The sequence below is a fragment of the Suricata suricatta genome, chromosome 3, assembly GCF_006229205.1.
Source record: "Suricata suricatta isolate VVHF042 chromosome 3, meerkat_22Aug2017_6uvM2_HiC, whole genome shotgun sequence".
NCBI lineage: Eukaryota > Metazoa > Chordata > Mammalia > Carnivora > Herpestidae > Suricata > Suricata suricatta.
The window spans coordinates 68,635,783-68,658,339 of NC_043702.1; the positions used below are offsets into that span (position 1 = coordinate 68,635,783).

General features: G+C 40.9%; 1 protein-coding gene across 6 annotated transcripts in view; it reads left to right on the forward strand.

Moving 5' to 3' along the window:
- RBMS1 (RNA binding motif single stranded interacting protein 1) overlaps positions 1-22,557 on the forward strand; it is a 211,934-nt gene that overhangs the window by 105,248 nt on the left and 84,129 nt on the right. For 5 of the 6 annotated variants that reach the window (XM_029934498.1, XM_029934500.1, XM_029934502.1 and 2 more), the window contains exon 2: positions 18,415-18,590. In XM_029934498.1, coding sequence (XP_029790358.1) covers positions 18,415-18,590 — 176 coding nt within the window. The remainder of the gene's footprint in view (positions 1-18,414; positions 18,591-22,557) is intronic. The other variant, XM_029934501.1, reaches the window with a different exon arrangement.

Below are 22,557 nucleotides of genomic sequence, written 5' to 3' on the forward strand. Positions count from 1 at the left end.
AACCTCTTAGAGAAACATCTTAGTTTGGATATGAGGCTGGACAAGATGACACATATGTTTCTTTCTGGATCTAATTATGGTTAAAGAATTATTGGTAATAGGGACGCTTGGGTGGCTCAGTTGGTTAAGCGTCCGGCTTCAGTTCAGGTCATGATCTCATGGTTCGTGGGTTCGAGCCCTGCGTCAGGCTCTGTGCTGACAGCTAGCTCAGAGCCTGGAGCCTGCTTCAGATTCTGTATCCCCCTCTCTCTCTGACTTTCCCCTGCTCGTGCTGTCTCTCCCTCTCTCTCAAAAATAAATAAAAAACAAACAAAAAAAGAATTATTGGTAATATAACTCAGTGGGTACTTAGGTCAAATAATTCTCCACACATTTAAAAAATTTTTTTAATGTTTATTTTTTGAAAGAGACAGAGAGTGAGTGGGAGAGGGGCAGAGAGAGAGGGAGACACAGAATCTGAAGCAGACTCCAGGCTCTGAGCTGACAGCTCATGGGGCTTGAACCTTCATACTGTTGAGATCATGACCTGAGCTGAAGTCGGGCACTTAAAGAGGAAAGTCACCCAGGCACCCCTACATGTGTGGGTTTTTTTTTAAGTTTTATTTATTTAACTAATCTCTGCACCCAACATGAGGCTCAAACACATGACCTGGAGATCAGGAGTCGCATGCTCTTCCAACTGAGTCAGCCAGGTGCCCCACTGTATACATGTTTGATTGTATATCGCAGATTTTTAAAAGTAAGGTTAAGAGAGTCAAAATCGACCTTTAGAGAAAGCTGCTGTCATAGATTGAATATTGTCCCCCCCATTCATATCTAACAAGAACTTCAGAATGTGACTTCATTTGGAAATAAGATCTTTGCAGATGTCATTAGTTAAAGGATCTTGCTATGAAGTCAAAGTGGCCATAAGGTGGGCTTTAAATCCAGCGACTGGTGTCTTCATAAAAAGAGGGTAAGACACGGAGACACAGTGTAGAGGCTGCGTTGGGATTATGCCACCATGAGGCAGAGAACAGCAGGAACTGCTAGAAACTGGAGGAAGCAAAGGATTCTCCCCTTGAGCTTTCCAAGGGAGCACTGACACCTTGATTTCAGACTTCTGGCTTCCATAACTGTGAGAGAATAAATATCTGTTGCTGTAAGCCACACTAGCCCTAGGAAATTAACACAGCCGTCTTCCACTTTCTCTCCACTTATATTTTATCTCTAACTTTTGAATAGCTTAATGCACGTATATAATGTTGTAGTTTCTGTACAAACTGGGTTTTAAATTTCCTGACAGAAACTAATTACATTAAATTGTATTAGCATGGCTACACTTTACATTGAATTAACTTTATATAAAGAGGTGAGGTGCGTCTCAAGGAGTAGCTTTTTTTTTTTTTTTAAGAGCCCGCTGGAAGGGGTGGGGGTATTGTGAACGAATTTTATCAGACCACTTAGATGACTCCATTAAGAAGTTAGTCTTCTAAATAACTCTCTCTCTTACACTTCTCTAAGGTTAAAAATCAATTAAAAGGATTGGAGCGAAGGTGTCATTTTTCAATTGAGAGTCTAATAAAGCGAATCCTGGCAAGAATGAATAACAACTGCCAGACCAGATGTGGCCATTACGGAAGGCAGTAGGATCCCAAAGTGATTACATCTTCTTGAAGGGTTATAGTAATTCTGATTAATCTGTTTTGAAAAGACAGATTCCCACAGATCTCTTGTATCCAGAGGCAATATGATTAAGATTATTAGGACTCCTATTTTTCTCTGAATTGTAATTCTCACTATCAATCATAATTTGTCTAGTATCTCTGGTGTCTTGAAGTCTAAATTAGGAATTTTAAAAGCCCACCTGTCATTGAATTGGGACTTGTTCCCAAGATGCTTTAGTCCAGAGAGGAAATAGAACATGTTTCCAATGTAAGTAGAGGTCTTGTTTCAGTTTTTAAAAAAATAATGTGATTGATGTATTTCTCCCTAGATGTCAGACTCCTTTCTAAAATACTTGGGTTCCACCCCCTTTTACTCTTGCTGACCCCTCTTACCTCTTTGTAACACAGAACTGTTCAACATACAGTATTTTAATCCCTGCAACAGTTAACATACTTTCGGACATGAGCCAGTCTGTTATTTATTTCCACACCAAACGCACAAAGCTCTGGGTCCAGGGCACGGAGTGGGATTATCAGACAGGGCATGACCAACGTGTTCTCAAAAGGCTTACAGGCTAATGGAGGAGATTTGTTCTTTAATGTAGCAATACCATATTAGAAAGTGTTAAACTTTTGTCGAGACTCCATGTGCTGTGTTGAGAAGATCTAAAGGAACGCAAGTTGCCTTAGTATCTTCCAGTCTTACTCTCCCACAGTAATATTGTACCATTACTTTTTGAGTAAAGAAGGACATGTCACTGAGTTTCACTGTTTGGCAACCAGTTTCTTGAACCAAAACTTTTGGTTTTGTTTTACTGATGGGTGTTAGGAAGATTTTTAGTAACTGTGACAGTAACCATGACCAAATCGTTAATTAGAACAATTGTGTATCAACCAGACCACTGAAACAGTGAAACTTAATAGCATGTGCCCCCTTATTCCCATTTTCTCCTCTGCTTAGCTCCTAAACAGGTTGTCAGACAGACCTTATTTCACTACCAGACCACTGCCTCCTCGGTGACCTTGGAAAGTCCTTTATCTTCTGTTTTCTTAGCCATATAATGGTGATAATCATACTTACCGTATTTTGGTTAAGTGAAATGGTACATACAAAGCACTTAGCTTGGTACAGAAACATTGTAAATGCTCAACAATGTTAATGATTATTACTATGAATAACACACATTTCTCTGGGAGAAAAAAATTGTTTTCAGTAAGTTGTCTTGGCTTAATATGGTTTTTCCCCCTTTGGTTTTTGCTTATCTAACTTTGTTTAAAGATTACCTAGACTACTTTGAGAGTAAGAAAAAGATAAAATATTATAGTAAGCAAATGGCTAAAACCTATCCCCTTCAGTTAAGGAGAAAACATTGGTCTTGGCTTTTTATCTATTTCTGGAAAGACAACCGCTAGCAAGGATTTGCACATCAGCTATCACTGCAAGGTAAGAATTGGGTTTTGCAGTGAGGGGGAATGGAAATGAAGCTGGAGTGTGTGATGCATGCAAGGTCCCCACAGGTATTTCCAGGGAACGCAGAGTAAGGTGACCTGTCCAAGGTTTGATGGATAAATTCTGACCCCAATATTTATAATTTATAGACTTGCCTTTTAAAAAACATACCAAGCCAGGCTTAAATTATCCTTTAGATTTGTATCTTGTGCATTTGTGTGGTGATGGAAGTTCTTCTGAAAGTAGGGTGACGTTTTCCTTTGAACAGTTCCGTGCTGGGAACTGCTGGGCTGCAGAAAGCACAGGGGAGCGGCTGGGGTCCTCCGCCTCTGGGAGGTGTGGGCCTGCTGCCTGCACTTCCTGGCCCCAGTGTAGACAAGGAAGCCTGCCTGTTCGTTCCTGAGTTCTCTTCTGTGTTGGAAGTTACAGGGCCTGGTGCTGATCCTTAAAATAAAATCCACCATTCTTCTTAGTTCATTCTTTTGCTCTCTGCTCTGATTTTTAAATTGGGCAGAGAGTACCATTTTGAGATTAAATCTGGATGTAAAGAAAACATCCAAAGAACTTGAATTTTAGGACTTGTGACGTCTGTATGGAGAAACAGAAAATTAAAAATTGTGTTCCCCTCTGGCATTGTTTTCTTTTTTAGAAAAACGATTTGATAATGTAGGAGTGCTCTGAAGTTTTGATTCCACTGCTTAGCATTCAGTGAAATTAGTGATCTGCTTAGCTGCAGGCCACACGTGGGCCTTTGTTCCTCTCAGCTCTGTCTAGGCAGGGGGCCACAGAGGTGTTTGGGCTCCAGCCTGGTTTTCCCTTTTCCTGTGCTGGAAATGCTTGCTGGCTGCTTTGGGTTAGGTGGGGAGTTGGGGAGAGCTGGTTACCTGGCCATTAAGTATAGAGTCTCAAGTCAGTTTCCATTTAGACATGATTTTCTTTGTAAATGTTTCTTTGTGGTTGTTGGGAACGGATGGTGTTGTTTTCTTGTTTTGTGCATTTAGAAGGCCGGAGACTTCTGAGACCCAATATGGATACTTGTCACTAATTAGGTTAATCTGGAATTGTGATTGGAGTGAAAGCATGTTTAGTGATGTGCCTCAAAGGTAAAAGATATTTTATTTGCTACTATAATGAAAGTAAATATAATGCGAAGAAAAAGGGATTGTGGAAACTCAAGTGCAAAGTCCAAGTACTGTGCTGCTCTGAGGCATGTGATCCCCACATCTACCCCCTTCCCTACCCCCCCCCCCCCCACGGAGGTTCTGGGTCTCCATTCTAGAGAGCTGGAACTTGACTGCCCAAGGTTCCTTGGAAAAGAAACTCTCTCTGGAATGTGATAACTAGTAATGTGTACATTTAGCTCATTTTGGTAGAGGCGAGGGAGCCGATGCGTTATGATTAACTTTAGTAACAGAAAAAGGTGTCCAGGAAGATGAATAGCTTCACTCTTTTCATCTTGAGCAATAACTCTGTACGCTAAACAAAGAATATTGTGAAATAATTTTAAGACTGAAAGAAAAAACATTGCATCTGGTTTTCGTAAATATTGAAACCATTTCCCAGATTCTGCTTACCGCAGAATGTAGTTCTTCAGTTTCTCTCCTTGAGGAAGGATGAAGAGAGGGGTGAACCTTGCCAGGATTTTGAGTTGGTTAGATTCCAAGGCGTCTTGCTACTCCAAGGCTGATAGCATCACTCCTGAAATGATCAGACAGTGGTGCATGGGCTGAGTCGGTAAAATAAGGGCGAGTCTCAAGCTGTTAGTAGCAGTAGATACTCGGTCTGAATATGGAGTATCGATAAAGAGAGATCTGACATTTCAGAAAGCTCGTACCTGCAAAAAGGGGAACTACTTAGTCAGATCAAGAGAGTAAATAACAGTTTTCCAGAGTATACCAGTGAGCTGCTGGGAGCAAGATTTGCATACATTTTTGAACTTTTGAAGGAAATCAACTTACCTTAGAGAATTAATATGAGCATAATCATTGTGAACTTCATGATAAAAGTCATTGCTGGAATACACAAAAGGAAAAGTTGTACAAGTCTCTCTTTTATCTTTATAAGGAAACTGAGAAGCTGAAGTTAGTTGTTTAAGTATATGAATTTTGTGACATGGATAGGGAAATCAGACAGTGGGTAGACAGTTCTGATTCTTCTTAGGTTTCTAATCTAACCCTATTAAACTGCCAGTTGACCCTGAATGTACTTCTCTGACAGAAAGGCAACATACTGCTGTCATTAATCTGTTTGATTTTTGTATCTTCTTGTAGATAGGTGGTGCAGACAATGGTTACGCATGCTGTCCACAAAGTTTTAATATATACGGAGATTGAAATGGTGCCATTCATAACAATTTTTAGGAGTTCTAGATTATAAATTTAATAGATGGTTTGAGTTTCCTTTCTTTCTTTTATCTTTTCTTTTTTTTTTAAGTGGGAAACTAAATGTCTAACACAGACATGGGCGTCCAAGTAAGTCATCTAGAAGTTGACAGTAAATAAAATATGAGGTGTGAAAGAGACTATACAAAATATATACTTTTTCTGTGGTGCCTTAATAGGACTAGCATATCAACTTTCCTTTTTAAAACCCATTAAGAAAACTTGACATGTACCATCATTTTTGCTACAGTCCTTGCAGCAAAGAAAGGGTTGGTGCCTTTTGACGGTAGTAGTGGTGGGAATGGAGACCTAGTTCTGCCTTGAATTAGCTGTATGACCTTGGATATATGCTTTAACTTCTCTGAGTTGAGGGATTAGATTAGGTCATTGTTCCTCAATATTATTAAAGCCAAGCTCCCTTTGATAAAAATTAAAATACTGTAACCCCCCACAACCATTCCTAAAGATCCTGTTATGCTTCCGATCGAGAATTACTACATTGCCGTACCTCTGATATCTTCTCTCAACTCACACATTTTGTGGTTCTGAGCAGATACTGACTTGGAAATCAGATGAACAAAGGTTTTTATCTCTTTCTGTGAATAGGTATAGCTTGTTCCTTCTTTTAAAGCCGGAAGAGGGGCGCCTGAGTGGCTCAGTCGGTTAAGCCTCCAACTTCAGCTCAGGTCAGATCTCACTCATGAGTTCGAGCCCCGCGTCAGGCTCTGTGCTGACAGTTAGTTCAGAGCCTGGAGCCTGCTTCCGGTTCTGTGTCTCCTTCTCTCTCTGCCCCTCCCCCTCTCATGCTCTGTCTCTCTCTGTATCAAAAATAAAATAAAACATTTTTAAAAAATTAAAAAATAAAAATAAAGCCGGAAGAAGACTTTTCTAAAATTCATCCTCACACACCAAGAGCACTGCCTTGAGTCCTGCCTTGTGCATGTGTGTCACCTAGAAGCCTGGTAGAAATGCACTGACCCCACCTGAAATGACTGAGTAGTGGGTTTGAAAGTACATCAAGGCCTCCGAAATGCAGCACACCATTGGTTTTTAACCCGCTGGTGGCTGTATTAGTGGGGTCTCAAATCAATATAGTAGGTCACTACCAGCATTTCTCTTTTAGGGAAATAGATGAGAAAAGAAGGTGCACTGACTATGGTAAAGGCCGATAACCATTTCACAAAATTTTTCTTGCAGTTTTTTATGGTTTTGCCTGTATGCTCAGGCAAAAATTTCATTTTTGAGGTGGATTTCAGGCAAAAAAATAGTTGTTTTTTTTAAGCCCCTGTGCTTTGTATTAGAGACTGTATCTCAGAGACTGTAAGACAATATAGCTCAGATACATCAGAGACAATGTATCTTAGAGACAAAAATCTCCTTCCTTCTGTTTACCCCCACCCCAGTCACACATGCACAGACATTTACATAGAGATACACAGAGAAACATATTAGAGAGCTGTTCTACACTAATTATACACTGTGTATCAGAAGTTAGCTGCTGGGTTTTATCATGAGAAAGAAATGAATGTATTCATTAATTTTTTGAGCTAATACAACTCAAAAAATTTTTCCTGTGATATTTTACTTTGGCTATATACAGATCACAATAGTGTCAGATTTCATTTTTAAAATCATTATGAGATTTCAAATACTACTTGTTTAGTTTCCTGAAAGTACAGATAATGCTTTTTTCTCTAGGGGTGCGTTTATGAAACCCATGATGCTATATGCTCATTCACATGGCAATTCACATCTTTAAAAAAAAAAAAAAGAACGAAATCATTGGGGTTTCTTTGGGTAAGCTGACTCATATAATTTTTCAAATTTTAATGTTCAGTTAACAACTTTACAATACTTGCAATAAGTATTGTTTAAAGAAGGAATATTTTAAAATAGGTAGTTTCCACCCTGAGAACTTTGCAATCTCAGCAGTTAAGTCTCTAACAAGAAATACAAACTGTACTCTACATAGATTTTTAAAAACAGCTGGAAGGAAGTTGTCGACGCTGGAATCCTAACTCCATTGGGGTGAGGCAGGAAATCAGAACATTGCAGAGGTGTTCTGAACTGTCATGATAAAGGCAATGCTGCACTTCCCTTAGGAAGTTTTTTTTTTTCCAAGTTATTTTGAGTAAAAAGGAAAAGAAGAATTTGTTCTTGTCTCTTTCATAAGGCTCTGTGTTGAGGAAGAAAACTGGTGTAGATCTGAAAATTCCTCATCTGTGGCTTAGAAGGAGGGGGAAGAAAAACACTCTGCATACCTGCATTCAGAATCCAGAAGCGTAATTAACTTCACACCTGAAGTTGGGCAGGATTTTAGGTTTAACGAGTTCTTTTTTTTTTTAATTTTTTAAATGTTTTTATTTATTATTGAGACAGAAACGGAGCATGAGTGAGGGAAGGGCAGAGAGAGAGGGAGACACAGAATGGGAAGCAGGCTCTAGACTCTGAGCTGTCAGCACAGAGCTCAATGCGGGGCTCGAACCCATGAACTGTGAGATCATGACCTGAGCCGAAGTCGGCCACTTAAGCAACTGAGCCACCCAGGAGCCCCTGGTTTACCGAGTTCTAATAGTTGTTTGTTCGCGGTGTAATTTGTTTATTGTCTTCAGTTTTCTTAAAAAAAATTTTTTTTAATGTTTTATTTATTTTTGATACAGAGAGAGACAGAGCATGAGATGGGGAGGGGCAGAGAGAGAAGGAGACACAGAACCAGAAGCAGGCTCCAGGCTCTGAGCTAGCTGTCAGCACAGAGCCTGACGCGGGGCTTGAACCCACAAAGAACCCACAAACGTGAGATCTGACCTGAGCCGAAGTTGGAGGCTTAAACGACTGAGCCACCAGGCGCCCTGTTCAGTTTTCTTTTAAGATGGTCTTGGAGCTATTACATGGTCCTTTTCTGTAGAAGAGGTTAAATAGGATGTGAAATTCAACTTTTTGTACCAATGACATGCTGAAACAAAAAGATGCCAGCCCACTAACCAACATAAAGTCTTGACTGATTTCAGCTCTAATATTTTCACCTTAAGAACACTCTAGTTTGGGGAGCTCTGAGTATTATGTCATTAAAACAATTTTTTTTTCTTCTAAGCTTTGATTGTAATTTTAGTATAGCTTATATATTTATAATATTTTCTCAAAATCAATGTGACTAAACAGGGCATTGGTGCTTGGCCTGAGCGGGTGGGAAACATAGCAGCTGGGTGCTTGCTGTGTCTTCCAGCCACATGATGCAAAGTACAGGTCTTTCTGGGGTCTGCCCGTTTAACTTCCTGCTCTATTTCTCTGGCTGTTGGGCAGGCAGAGAAGAGTATCCAAGGGCCTGGCTGCGTTCTGTTCTGATACGCCGTAGCTGGAGAAACATTATCCAGCCTGAGAATTTGAAGGCTAGAAGGGAACATGGGCATCCTGTAGTCTAACCTGCTCATTTCCCAGATGAGGAACGGAGCTGCTCGTACATGATGTTCTAGTTACTGGCTAAGGCAGGATTCGAATTCAGATTATTTCATCTACTCATTTTTTTTTTCTTTACTGTATGCCTTTTCATAGAGCGGATGGGCAAGAATTTCCCTCATTTTACATTCCCCACGAGTTATCCTTTTCACTTACCATCATTAAATTTTCTTTTCTATCTGGGGGACTCTGAGTAATAATCTGTGATAGCATGTCCATATTCTCTCTCAATTTCAAGATTATTCTCCTGCCTTTCTAGTACCATCTTCCTGTCCCTTCCGTTCCCCAAACAGCAGCTTGTCCTAGCATGCCCTCTTAGCCAACCAGGGTTGGTCTTTGCACTGACTTTCATGAACAATGATTTTTCCTGTCTTTGTTTTTGTTGGCTCCTGTCCTCTCCCCACATACCCACTTCTTTTGGGACTGCCATTTGCCACCAATATTCAGCTCATTCAGCCATATCCAGCCCTCCTGAAGCCTTCTTTAACTTTCTGTCCTGGACCCTTTCATCCTCAGTCTTCCATTTGTTGAACTCTTACTTTTTTATTTTTATTTTTTTTTTTTTGAGAAATTGTTCCATACCACACCATAATATGTGTGGCAGGTTATATGGCTGGGAGCCCCTTGTTAGAAGTAGTTCTTCCTAGACACACCAAAAGCTGCTCAACATCACTAATCATCAGAAAATACAAATCAGAACCACAAAATAGCACCTTGCATCAGTGAGAATGGCTGGTGTCAAAAAGACAAGAAATAACCAGAGTTGGTAAGGATGTAGAGAAAAAGGAATCCTCATGCAGTGTTGTGGAAATGTAAATTGGTGTAGCCACTATGGAAAGCCATATGGAAGTTTCTCAAAATACTAAAAATAGAAGTACCATATGATCCAGTAATTCTGCTTCTGGATATTTACCTGAGGAAAAGAAAAATGCTGACTTGCAAAGGTACATCATCATGCACACCTATGTTCACTGCAGCATTATTTACAATAGCCAAGATATGGAACCAACCTGAGTGTCCATCAATAGATGAATGGAAGAAGATGATACACTTGTGTACACACACACACACACACACACACACACACACACACAGGAATATTATTCAGCCTTAAAAAAGAATGAAAATTTGTGACAATATAGATGGATCCTAGAGGGTATTATGCTAAGTGAAATAAGTCAGAAAGACAAATGCCATGATTTCACTTATATGTAGAATCTAAAAAGCAAAACATGTGAACAGACAGACCGAAAAACAGAAGAAAACTCATAAATACCAAGAATAAAATAGAGATTGCCAGAGCAGAGGCAGGTGGGGGATGGGCAGTTTAAGAGGTACAGACTTCCCATTAAAAAAAATAAATACATCGGGGCGCCTGGGTAGCTCAGTCGGTTAAGTGTCCAGCTTCAGCTCAGGTCATGATCTCACGGTTTGTGGGTTCGAGCCCCACATCGGGCTCTGTGCTGACAGCTAGCTCAGAGCCTGGAGCCTGCTTCGGATTCTGTATCTTCCTTTCTCTCTGACCCTCCCCTGCTCATGCTGTCTCTCTCTGTCTCTCAAAAATGAAAATAAAAAACATTAAAACAAATAAATACATCGTGGTGATGACAGCACAGGGAACAAAGCCAGCAGTCTCCTAATAACATTGTGTGGTGGTATATGGCAACCACACTTACCCTGGTGCACCCTGCATAGTGCGTAGAACTGTCAGATCACCGTGTCCCATACCTGAAACTGACATAATGCTGTATGTCAACTATACTTTAGTAATAAAAATTTTTAAAAACCCCAAAGTTTTCCCTTTCTGATGAATGTATTTTCTGGTAGGGAAGTTTTGAGCTGTATTAAGCTCCTCATTTACTTTCTTTCCCCTATAGTTTTCTTGTAAGTTATATCCAGTGCTTCCAGTCTGTCTTTAAAGTCATTTTTTAAAGACTTTTTTTAAAGAGCAGTCTTAGGTTTACACAAAATTACAAGGGAGGTATCCGGATTCCCTATATACTCCTGCTCCCCCAAATGTATAGCCCCCTCCATTATCGACATCATTCACCAGAATGGTAGTTTTTCACCCCAAGGGTGAATCTACATAGACACATCAAAATCACACAGAGCGTTCCAAGTTTACCTTAGGGTTCATTTTTGGTGTTGTGCCTTCTGTGGGTTTGAACAAATGTATAATGATATGTGTCCACCGTTACACTGTCATCTAGAATAGTTTCATTAACCAAAAAATCCTCTCGCCTGTATATCCCTCTGTCCTCCCAACCCCAGGCAGCCTCTGATCTTTTTTTTTTTTTATTGTCTCCATTGTTTTGCCTTTTCCAGAATGTTCTATGGGGGAACCATATAAAGCATGGCCTTTCAAGTTGGCTTCTTTCCCTTCGTAATATGCATTTAAGGTTCCTCCATGTCTTTCATGGACTGATGATTCATGTCTTTTTACTGAATAATGTTCTGTTGCCTGGACATACCACAGGTACATCCTCTCACTTACTCAAAGGGATCTTTGCTGCTTCTCCATTTTGACAATTATGAATAAAGCTGCTATATTTGTGGGCATAAGTTTTCAACTCCTTTAGGTAAATACTAGGGAGCACGATTGTCGGATGGTATAATGAGAGTGTGTTCAGTCTTGTAGAAAACTGTCAAAACTCTGCAAAGTGGCTATGCCATTTTGCATTCCTGCCAGCATGTGCAAGAATTCCTGTGTCTCCACGTGCTCCCCAGCATCTGGTGTTGTCAGTGTTCCAGAGTTTTGCCATTCTCATAGCTGTATACTGGTATCTTTATATTGTTTTAATTTGCAGTTACCTATTGACATATGATATGGAGCGCCTTTTCATATGCATATTTTCCATTTGTATATCTTCCTTGGTAAGGTTTCTGTTAAGATCTTCACCCCATTTTTAATTGGGTTGTTTGTTTTCTTACTGTTGACTTTCAAGAGCTCTTTACATATGTTGGATAACAGTCCTTTATCAGATCTGTCTTTTGCAAGTATCTTCTCTCATTCTGTGGCTTGTATTTTCATTCTTTGAATTTCTCTTTTGGAGCACAAATGGTTTTAATTTTAATGAACTCCACCCTATTGGTTACTTATTTCATGGAGTCTATCTTCATATTGTACCTAGAAAGTTATCACTCTATCTGAGGTCATCGAAGGTTTCTCCTGTTATTTTCTAGGAGCTTTACAGATTTGCATTTTAAATTTTGATCTGTGATTCTCTTTGGATTCATTTTGATGAAGGGTGTAAGGTCTGTATCTAGATTTATTTTTTTTTATGTTTATTTATTTTGAGAGCGAGAGAGAGAGCAGGGCAGGGACAGAGTGAGGATCCCAAAAAGATTCCACGCTGCCAGTGCAGAGATGGATGCAGGACTCCATCTCATGAACCATGAGATCATGACCAGAATCAAGTGTTAGACACTTAGCCAACTGAGCCACTCAGGTGCCCCTAATTTGCATGCAGACATCTAGCTGTTTCAGCCCCATTTGTTGAAGAGACTATCTTTACTCCATAGCACTGCTTTTGCTTTTTTGTCAGAGATTTGTTGACTGTGTTTATGAGGGTTTCATGTTGGTTTTTAGCTTTCTCCACCTTATAAACACAGTTACAGACCCTGGAAGGAACAAATAGCACAAGAGATCTGGTGTCTTGTTCTTTGGCCCAGGATCCTCAGTAGGCAACTTGCGGCATCTGTGGTGTTCTTGGCAGAACCTTTGGAGAGAACCTAACAATTGAGCTGATTTGCATGCTGGAGTGCAAACCAGATCTTTAAAAGATATTTGGATGGTAAGGAATCTCGTTTTTTTTTAATGGGATCTAGAAAGAAAAATTGACCTCAGAATTCACACACTGTATCTAAGGTATGTTTTCTACCATGGATTTTCAATACCTGCCTGTTCATTCTTCTTCTTAACCTTCATAAACACCACCTCCACCCCAAAAAGCCTTTCCAAGCTATCTTTTTTTTTTTTATATATCTAAGGACTTTTCTTTTTGTTTATTTTCACCTCTGCGGTATGATCTCTATCCATTCATTCAGTCATGTTGTATACGACAGATATTTATCTTATTCAATGCAAGTTTAAAAAAATTTTTTTTATCTAAAGCCTCGGAAAATGATGCTTTATTCATGGACTTAGATAAGGAGCTTTCTATGCAAAGGATGTGGCTTTACATGCAAGGATCAGTTTAATAAGTATCATGGAGAATACAGATTGTGAAGTATATTGGAAATTTTTAGTTTTAGATTTTATTTTAGTAGCTAACACAACAACATGGCCATTTCCTTTTTAACCAAAATCCAAGAAAGAACTGTTGACTAAATCTGTTGCTCAGTTTCTTAGTCTTAGAGGCTACAAAGCTTGTTTTCAAAGAAAGGACAGTGGCTCTAGGAAAACCAGTTTCATTAACTAATTAGCCATGTGATTTTAAGTCCTGATATCCTGGCGTCAAATGGGACTAGTTGATATTTGCCCTTGGGCCATGTCTCCCACCTTGTGGAGAAGTAAGAGCGCCTGTGTGGAGCGGCAGTATTGTTCTGCATTAGTCTAGGTGGTCGTTCACATCCTGGCCTACCGGGAAGAACATCTGCTTCCTGGCCAGTTTCTCCTCTCTCACTGATTCACCTCCCACTTCTCAGCTGTGTGCACTTTCCCAGCTCCCTGTGCCAGGAACTTTATCTCTGACAGCCACTATTCCTGGCCCCCTTTGAGCCACTCAGATGTCTAAAAGGAAACAAAGAAAATACCCTGACTGTGGCGAAACTGACCCATTTGGATGCTCCTCCTCCCCCTTCAATAATTCCCTTAAATCATTAACTTTCTTTTATACCTTGAAAGCTTGTGGAACAGGGGAGCAGAACCAGTGCATGGAGTTAGCGTGGTATGTAGAGTCTTTACATGGCACTCAGTCATGTTGGGTTTCATGATACACTATTTCCTGGTGGAAAATGATGTTCCATTACTTCTGTCGGCTCTCAGGAGCTACTGTAGTGGTTGTTTTGCTTCTGGATCATAGCTGATGTGTTAAACCTCCCTGCCGTTTGGGGTGGTGATGGTGGTGTGCACGAGTGTGTGCGCGCAGGGGGCAGGATGGAGATGGAGATTATGGATTTTGGATCATAGCTTTCTTAAACTATAAGGACGATAGCCTTAAAGAAGCCTTGAAGGCAATTAAAAGGCAGATTCTAGGTTTCTCTTCAAAATGTATAGGAGTCCCCAGGGAGTTAGAAAACCAGCGGGAAGGGAAGATGGCTGCAGCTGTGAGGTTGGTTGGAGCACAATTCTTGTAGCCTATTAGTATTAGGGAGGAAATGAGACAATAGAATTATAATGTCAGATTTTCATTTTTATTCATTATCTTTGCTGAACAGAAATCGACAACAATGCATGATTACTAAATATTCTAGGTCACACATGGTTAGTTTTTCCTTTTTTTTTTTGGTAAACACCCGTTAGACTTTTTTATATGTAGAAGAACGTACTTCGTGTTGGAGGGGGTGATGTGGAGGAAAGGGAAATACATTTATTTGCTGCGTGTGTAGTTGCCATGTACCTGTTGTGAGGGTAGGAGGCCAGTGGGCCTTCCTTGTGGGATGGAGGCCTCACAGCCGCCCACACAGGAAGCCTTCCCTGATTCCTGACAAGTGGTCTTCCGGCTGGTGCCCACACCCACTCCTTCAGGGAGTGCGGCGAGGGTCTGCACACACAGCCCTTCCACTTAGTCACCACCAACTTGGTTTCTCTCTCAATTTTGGCATGCAAATTAAGCCCAGGTAATGTTACTGTGAAAACTGAGTTAGTTTGTTTTCCCTGCTGTTGGGTAGAAAACTTGATGGGTAGCCTGTTTCCTGATGTGAAGCAGTGAAATTAGGCCTGAGAAGGCTGAGCTGGCCAGCGAGGCTCTTGGGGGATGGGTCAGCGCGCTCACCTGTGGTCAGCCAGCCACCCACTGGTTCCTTAATTAGGTCGAATTTGCGTAAATCAGCTGCATACTTCATCCAGGGGGACTGGGGATGGGTATGGCGTCCTTTTCAAATTCCAGGGAAGTTTTAGGGGCTTTGAGAAGCAAAATGTTAAAAAGACAACCAGTGATGGAAATGGAGTTTGGTAAAATACCATCTGTTGGTAAGCATTAAAAAAAATTTTTTTTTAAGTTTATCCTTTGTGTGATTCAACACATAGCCACAGTGTTACTGTTTTGAATTGCTTAGAGCTCTTACTTTGTAGTTAAAGACCTCTCTGTTTACATTTCAATTGCATTTTAATCTGGGAGTAGGAATTTAAGTCTTCACTGGTTGAGTCTAGCTGTTCTAAAATGCTGACTCTGGGATTCAGCCAGAATGTGCTGTAGCTTTCAAAATTTGCTGAATTCTTTTCTTAATGAAAGTATTAAGTAGAATTTTAAAAACTAACCTTTTAGAAACTGAGTTTTTACACACACACACACACACACACACGATGCCTATCTACTCATTAAATTAAGAGCACCTTTGTTTTTCTCCAAAAAAAAAATACATGTATGTGTGTGTATATAGCCACAAATGGTATTAGAAACTTGAATATTTAGATTGCAGGAAGGATGGGCGCAGAGAAATCAAATAATACAAATAGCACATTTAGGATCTAGGTGGTGCTGATTTACCATGTCGAGTACGGTTTGAGGGCTCTGGCTTTGTTGTCTAATAGACCTGGGTTCACATTCTAGCCTGACATCTAACCTCTGTTGAGACTCAGTTTCCTAATCTGCAAATAAACCCGCTTTGTTATGTTTGAATTTTCTTCTTTAAACATGTGTCCAATTGTTATTAGGATTTAAGTTGTTAATTTCTATGAGTTTTATAAACCTAATCTTTGATCTGAAATTTTCTACACCAGAAAATAGAAAATTGGCAACCTAGAATAATTGAATGCATCTCTTTTCCGGATTTCTTTGTCTTCAGCTAGTTCTGAGAAATGATTGATAATGGGATAAAGTTTGGATTTGAACTTGTTCTGTATAAGATTGACCAGAGGGTATTCCCCCTCAGGGTGCATTCAGAAACCCCCTTCTCCCACCTGGTATCAAAAAGTTAGGAGACTTTTTTCCACCACAGGATAGACTAGAGGGGAAGTAGGGAGGGACAGGCTGTATGTCCTCTGCACCAACTTCCCAGAGTGAGAAAATATTACTGTAATAAATAGGGAGGCCCGTCAAAAATATATTGAATCAGCTATGTAAATTCCAAGATGTAAATTATGGTTCTACTTCTGCCAAAAATAAATACATAAATAAAAACCTACTCCTTTCATGTCCAAATAATCTCTCACTAAATCATACCCCGAGATGTTCTTTTACTTCTGCAAGTCCATACCTAGCACCCCACTTTCCATCCTGGAGAAGAGGTGAGAGCTGATGCAGACTTGGCATGCAGTCTTTAAAGCATCTGATGGTTCATTTGCTTCATGTTGGTGTAATGCCACAGAGAGGTGGGGATGGAGCGGATCCACGGCTTCTTTCAACCTTGTCCAAGGCGTATCCCAGGTGGCCGTGTTTCATCCCCCACCAGCTATATGGAACATTCTGGGTCCTACTGTGAGTCACAGTGTGTTTTGTGGCAAGGACAGGTTCTCAGACATTAGTCAAAGACAACTGAGGGAAGAATTGAGCCTTGCCTAGCTGTAAGTTCTTTGTGTAAATCAAAGGCTCGGGACAGGGAGTCAAATGCGTGTCTTACTTCCCAGCACCTCTGTACTTAAGTGAGAAATAGGGGGTGCCTGGCTAATTGCAAGTAGCAGCCAGCACAAGTTGTATTGAGTGATTTTGGAGAAGGAGCACAGGCCTTTGTGTGGCATGCCTACGGGATGTGAGACGCCGCCTGTGACAGAGCAAGGGACAGCCGTACTCTTTGTTTTACTTCTAGAAAGCAGAGTTTTTATTCCCTGGAGAAAAACCAGAGATGAGCGAAAACAACATGAGTTCAACTGCTTCTTAAGGGCATAACTCAAATACAATTGATATGATATGCCCTCAGGTGGGTTTTTTCTTGGGTTAAGTGGCATGGATATTCCCAGTTCGAGTTCAGCCGTCATTTGTACACTGACTTTTGTTAACTCTCCTTGCTATTCTCCTCCTAAAAGAGAATCGCTTGAGATAAAGTGGTGTGTGGACTTAATACAAATCTTAGCGGACCCTGGGCAGTGAGAAGAAAAACAGCCCACACTGTGGGAGGGAAGACCTGGTTACGTAGACTCGTGAGGACCCGGTGTGTGGGTATGCTGTGGGGTTGGGACGGTCATGGCAGAGGCCGGGCGCAGAGCCAGCTATCTTCAGTGAGCAGTGGGGATGGCGACAGGGTAGCAAGGGGACATTCATTGCAGGAGTCTTCTGCTTTTTGAACTTTCCAAAGTGGGATTTAATTATGTCTTAAGACGTGCCTACTATTTTTGGTTGTGGTTATAAAAATCAAGCTGTAAGATTTGAAAAATTTTTTAATGTCTAGGGACTAATTTTGTATTTTCAAACCATTAACTCAGAGTAGGTAAAGTCCTTAGGTTAATCTATTTATTATTTAGATGTGAGGTGACAGAATTTGTCTCTGGGTCTGAAACTGCTGCGCATCTGCTTTGAGGGCACTTTGGGGTATGCTCACTGCCATCTCAGATTGAACCATTTAACTTCCTCAAAAGTCATGTGTGTGTGACACAGGGGCAGAGAAGCGTGATGGCTTTTGTTGGGTTGACAGAGAATTCTCTGGTGTGAGTAGTTGCAGACATTCTTCCTAGGTGCCTGCTGACTGTGAAACCACCCTGGGACCTAGGTTCAGGCTTTACAGAAGTTCTGTTCCTTGCTGCAAGGCTCGGGAAGGCTTCCAGCCACCACACCATCCTCACAAGCGTTAAATTTTACAGGGGTAGCCAGAGCAAATCTTAATCCAGATGTCTCACTGGAGCTGTGTCAGACTTAGAATGAGGTGAAGGCTTCCTTATTTCAGCATTGTGATTGAACTCAAACTTTCTTGCACTCGAAGAATCATCTTCTTCCCCCCAAGAGTCTTAATAAAATTATCAGCAACTTTCAATCAAATGTTATTCAGAATTTGAAAACCTTTTCAAAAGTCTAGTGATTTCTAAATTACTAGAAAATTACGGTATAGTAAAATGATATTACCACATAACTTCATGCAAGTTAATTTTGAGTCTCAGTAGATGTGTTCCTTGAAATGTGTGAATACGTTAATCTTACATAAATCTAGTCCTATTTAAGGGACACACAGAGAACATTCTACTGAATAAAATTCTATTATTAATTGCATGTTGAAGGAGAGGGCTTTTTCTGTAGAATGAACAGATCTTTTTTAAGGTGCAAATTAAAATGAATGTATTAAAGTAGCTTAAGATGAGCTGTCTGTATATTCTGTTGTGGAGATCTTACAGCCTCTGAATGGTGCTGAATACCTCGCAGCCAGCGTTCTGACACTCCTCATCTTTGTTTCTCAGCAGTCTCTGGTCCCAGCCCACCCCATGGCCCCTCCCAGCCCCAGCACCACCAGCAGTAATAACAACAGCAGCAGTAGTAGCAACTCAGGATGGGACCAGCTAAGCAAAACGAACCTCTATATCCGGGGCCTGCCTCCCAACACCACAGACCAGGACCTGGTGAAGCTGTGTCAGCCGTAAGTACCTGTTACTCTTGGTTGTTTTTAGCTGGTAGATAATTTCCTTTATCCTTTATCATATTCTAAAGTGATATAAATTGTGTTCAAGGAGAGGTTTAGTACAAGTGTAAATCCTCATTATCGACAAATGACAGTTTCCAAGTTCTAAGTCTTTGGACACAGCATTCACGTCAGCAGAATGCCCGGAGAACAAAATAAATTGGAACATCTTCTCCGTAGATCTGGACTTCGTTGGCATATGAGAAGTGAAATAAGAATTTTTTTCTAACGTACGGCTGGATCCTTTTAGCCAGGACTGCTCATTTTGTGAGGAAGCATGTGTGGGGGCCAGTCGATCCCTTAACAAGAGCAGCTGCAGCTGTTACTGTTTGTCGGAAAGGTAGTTACCATCCATCTGCATCGTAAACGTGTGTGAGACTTCATTTTAGCCGGGAAGTGATGGCGTGTCCTCACCGGCGCCCCCAGCTTTGTGGGCTGTGGTGTACACCCTCCTCGCTTTGGGAATTCTTGTTTCAGAATTCGAGTTCCTCTTCTCACTGCCACCCTTTCTGAGTCTTGTGAGGAAATGTGTTCCTGTGCATAAAGTTCCAAAGTAAATACGCATTATATGCTAATTTTGTCGATGAGCAGAATATAAATATGTTACGTTGCTGCAAATTACGTTAACTCACTGAGTAAGAAGGCACTAATTTAAATCGAGGAGCCAGAAGCAGCGTGCAGTGCAGGGATCATTGTGTAGAGACACTTTGAGCTGTAAAAGCCTACACAAACAACATCTTTTATTTACCCAATGACAGTAATGTCCTCTTACAAAAAAAGGAGTTTTACATAACGGTGGAGGAAAATGTTTACTTGAGAATGTTTTCTGTTCCCTGAAAAATATTCCCATTTCTGAAAATCTGATTAACGGCATCTCATTTCTGTTGTCTTGGGTAAAATACAGATACATTACTTATTTTAAGAAAAAAGTTTCAAAACTTGAGCAGTAGTTCCAAACTGGAACTAAAAGTAACATCTGGCCTTCCATAAGGAGGTGGTGGTGGTAGTTTTGCCTGGTTTTGTTTTTAGAGAGGAGGGCGGGGTGGTGGGGGGTAGATCTTTAGGTTCTGGAGAGTTTCCTAAGGCCACCACTCCCAGCACCCTCCTTGTGCCCTTCCTGGGTTACCCTTTTGATCAGCCTTCTTGGACTTTGACTGAAGCCCTTTGCTTTAGGGGCAGTGAAATAATGAAATAACATCCTGTGCTAGCGACTACTCCAAAAGCGAGTCCAGCCTGTGGGGTTTGTCACGCCTGGCCAGAGTCAGGGAACCTCGCCAGGCGTGCCCTGCCCTATTGCAGCTGTTCAAGACCACAAATAGGCCTTTTGCTATCTTGTCTCCTGCTGGTCTTTACTGGCGTCTTCTTATGCTTTTGCAGCATAATTACAGGTAGATAGAGCGCCATAAAGTCTAAGGAGCTAAAAATATAACTGGAGGAAACAAAAGAATGAAGCTAGCCCTCAACTTCTGAGGTATAAGAGAAGGAGAGAGGACTTCAAAAGACAAATGGTTCCTCAGCTAGTTTTGAATCATGTAAGGTGAGTTTTAATATCAAGGAGACAGAGGTTAAATAACCATAAAATAATAGAGGAATGCCATGTTTTATGCATGGCAAATATGTGCTTGAGAAATTATACCAATAGTTCTTTTTTTATTATTATTGAGTCAAATCATATTCCAAATGCGGTAGAAGATCATTTTCTCACTTTTCCTAGAAAATTCACTCCCTTTTTTTTTGTTCTTGGTCTCTTTAATATATATAGGTTCTCTTAATGTGGTTCACTCTCTTTGCCATTACTAATAGCTTCAGTAAACATTTGCCACTGTCACTCTTTCCTGTTACCGGCAAAACCCCAGGTCTGACACTTAACTCTGATGACAGTGCTCCTCCTGATATGTTTTATACAGAGGCAAGCCTTACGGCAGTATCTGCTGAGAGCTTCATTCCATTTACCACAGAGCCTTTGATAAGTACCCTTTTTGACTTGCTGACAATTTTGTGTCTTCGAATGTAGAGCGCGCGAGAGAAAAAAGGGCATTCCTGTTCTGGACTTAATTGTTTCCAATAAAGAATACTAGTTGGTGACATGGAAGTGACTCATCCTATGGGAAAAGTGACTCATCCGACAGCCTAAAAAACCCAGTGGACATAATTAGAGATTTTTCAGAAAAGTAGGCATCAAAACTTCTCAGAAAAGATAGGTGTAAACTCATAAGTCTAAAAACTAAAGAAATGTTATAGAATGAAGAATTTAGCACTATACTTATAAATCCACCCTAGGGGATGAATTGCAGAAGGGGCAACAATTGAAACAAATAACTCGGAGGGCTTATGTTAGAGGGTCCTCCGATGGAAAAATGGGGAAAGATATCTAAGGATGTTGGTAGTAGTGACCTAGTTCCATACAAACAATGCATGAGGCTAAGACGAGAATGATACAAGGGCTGTGAAAACTGGAGAGGAAAGCAAAAAAATATTTTTAAAAAGCTATGTTTGGAGTCGAATATACACATGCTATGTCAGAAGAAATGAGAGTGAGAACGCAGCGTCACCCTAAGTCAGAGAGAGACTCTTAACCCTGGAAAGTATAGATCAATGTGGTTAAGGCCACAGGACAGGGCTCAGACCGGAGGGAACCGGTCACGTTCCTGGTGATGGAAGGAGACGGGCATCAAGAACCAGGTGGAGGGGGCGCCTGGGTGGTTCAGTCGGTTAAGCGTCCGTCAGGCGTCAGCTCACGTCATGATCTCGCAGTTCGTGGGTTCGAGCCCTACGTCGGACTCTGTGTTGACAGCTCAGAGCCTGGAGCCTGCTTCAGATTCTGTGTCTCCCTCTCTCTCTGACACTGCCCTGCTTGTGCTGTCTCTCAAAAATAAATTAAAAAAACAAGAAAAAAATTTTTAAAGAACCAGGCAGAGATGTAACAGTGGCCATAGTGGTAAGGGGATGGGGGTTGAAAGTAGATACATTTTCCAGGAGTATTAAATGAGAAAAGCAGACCAGGTAACTTCTGAATTGTGGTTTTTGTGTAGGAAATCTGGTTGGAGCCTAATGCCTATTGCAGGCTGCTGCAACTTTGCTTCATCCTCATAAAGTACCTCAGCACAGTTAACAAGCAAGTTTAGGAAATGGAATGATCTGAGTTACAGAAGGGATTAATCTATTACCCGTGACCTTCGAACAGTCTCACTCTCTCCCTTCCCTTACATCCAGCCAAACAAATATTTTGCTTAACTTTGTTACCATTTTATTTCTCTCATGCAGATTTCTCAGGCCAATTTTCTAGACACATAGACTGATGGCTCTTGTTGCTTCCACTTTCTGCCACCTTAACCCTTTGCCTTTGCCTTCAGGTTCTCAAGAGATACTGCCCTGGCATCTTCTAATTCTCTCTGGCTCTTCTCTGCCCTCGTCCACTTCTCCTCAACTCTTGGCTCTTTTGATTTCAGTTCTTGGCTCATCCTCCTATAGCCTCCTCTTCTTGTAAGGCCACTGTTTTCTACACATTTTCCACTCTCATATTATCACCTCACCTTCAACACTATCTCCTTCCTCTCTAAGCTGTCACATTCTCAACTTGAAGCTTTGGAGCAGTGATTGACTATTTCCCATTATTACCCTTTCAGTCACCGAGTCCTGCACATTCTGTAACATTTTCCTGTCTTCTCACTGCCAGAAGAATTAAGTATTTTCCTCCCTCCCTCCTCACATTGTGACAAGTGAGAACGATTTGCTTCCCCATTTCCCTTTCATGATTCTTCAAGGCTGAGTCCAAGCTCATCCTGCCTCCTTCATGCTTGGACCATACTAAGCTCTCCTTATTTCCTTTTATGGGTCACTTCCTCACAGTCAGCATCTTCTTCCAGTTTGTTCTCCAAGAGCCTGTTCTGCTGTTCAGCAGTGTGTCTATGATTTTACATGACGA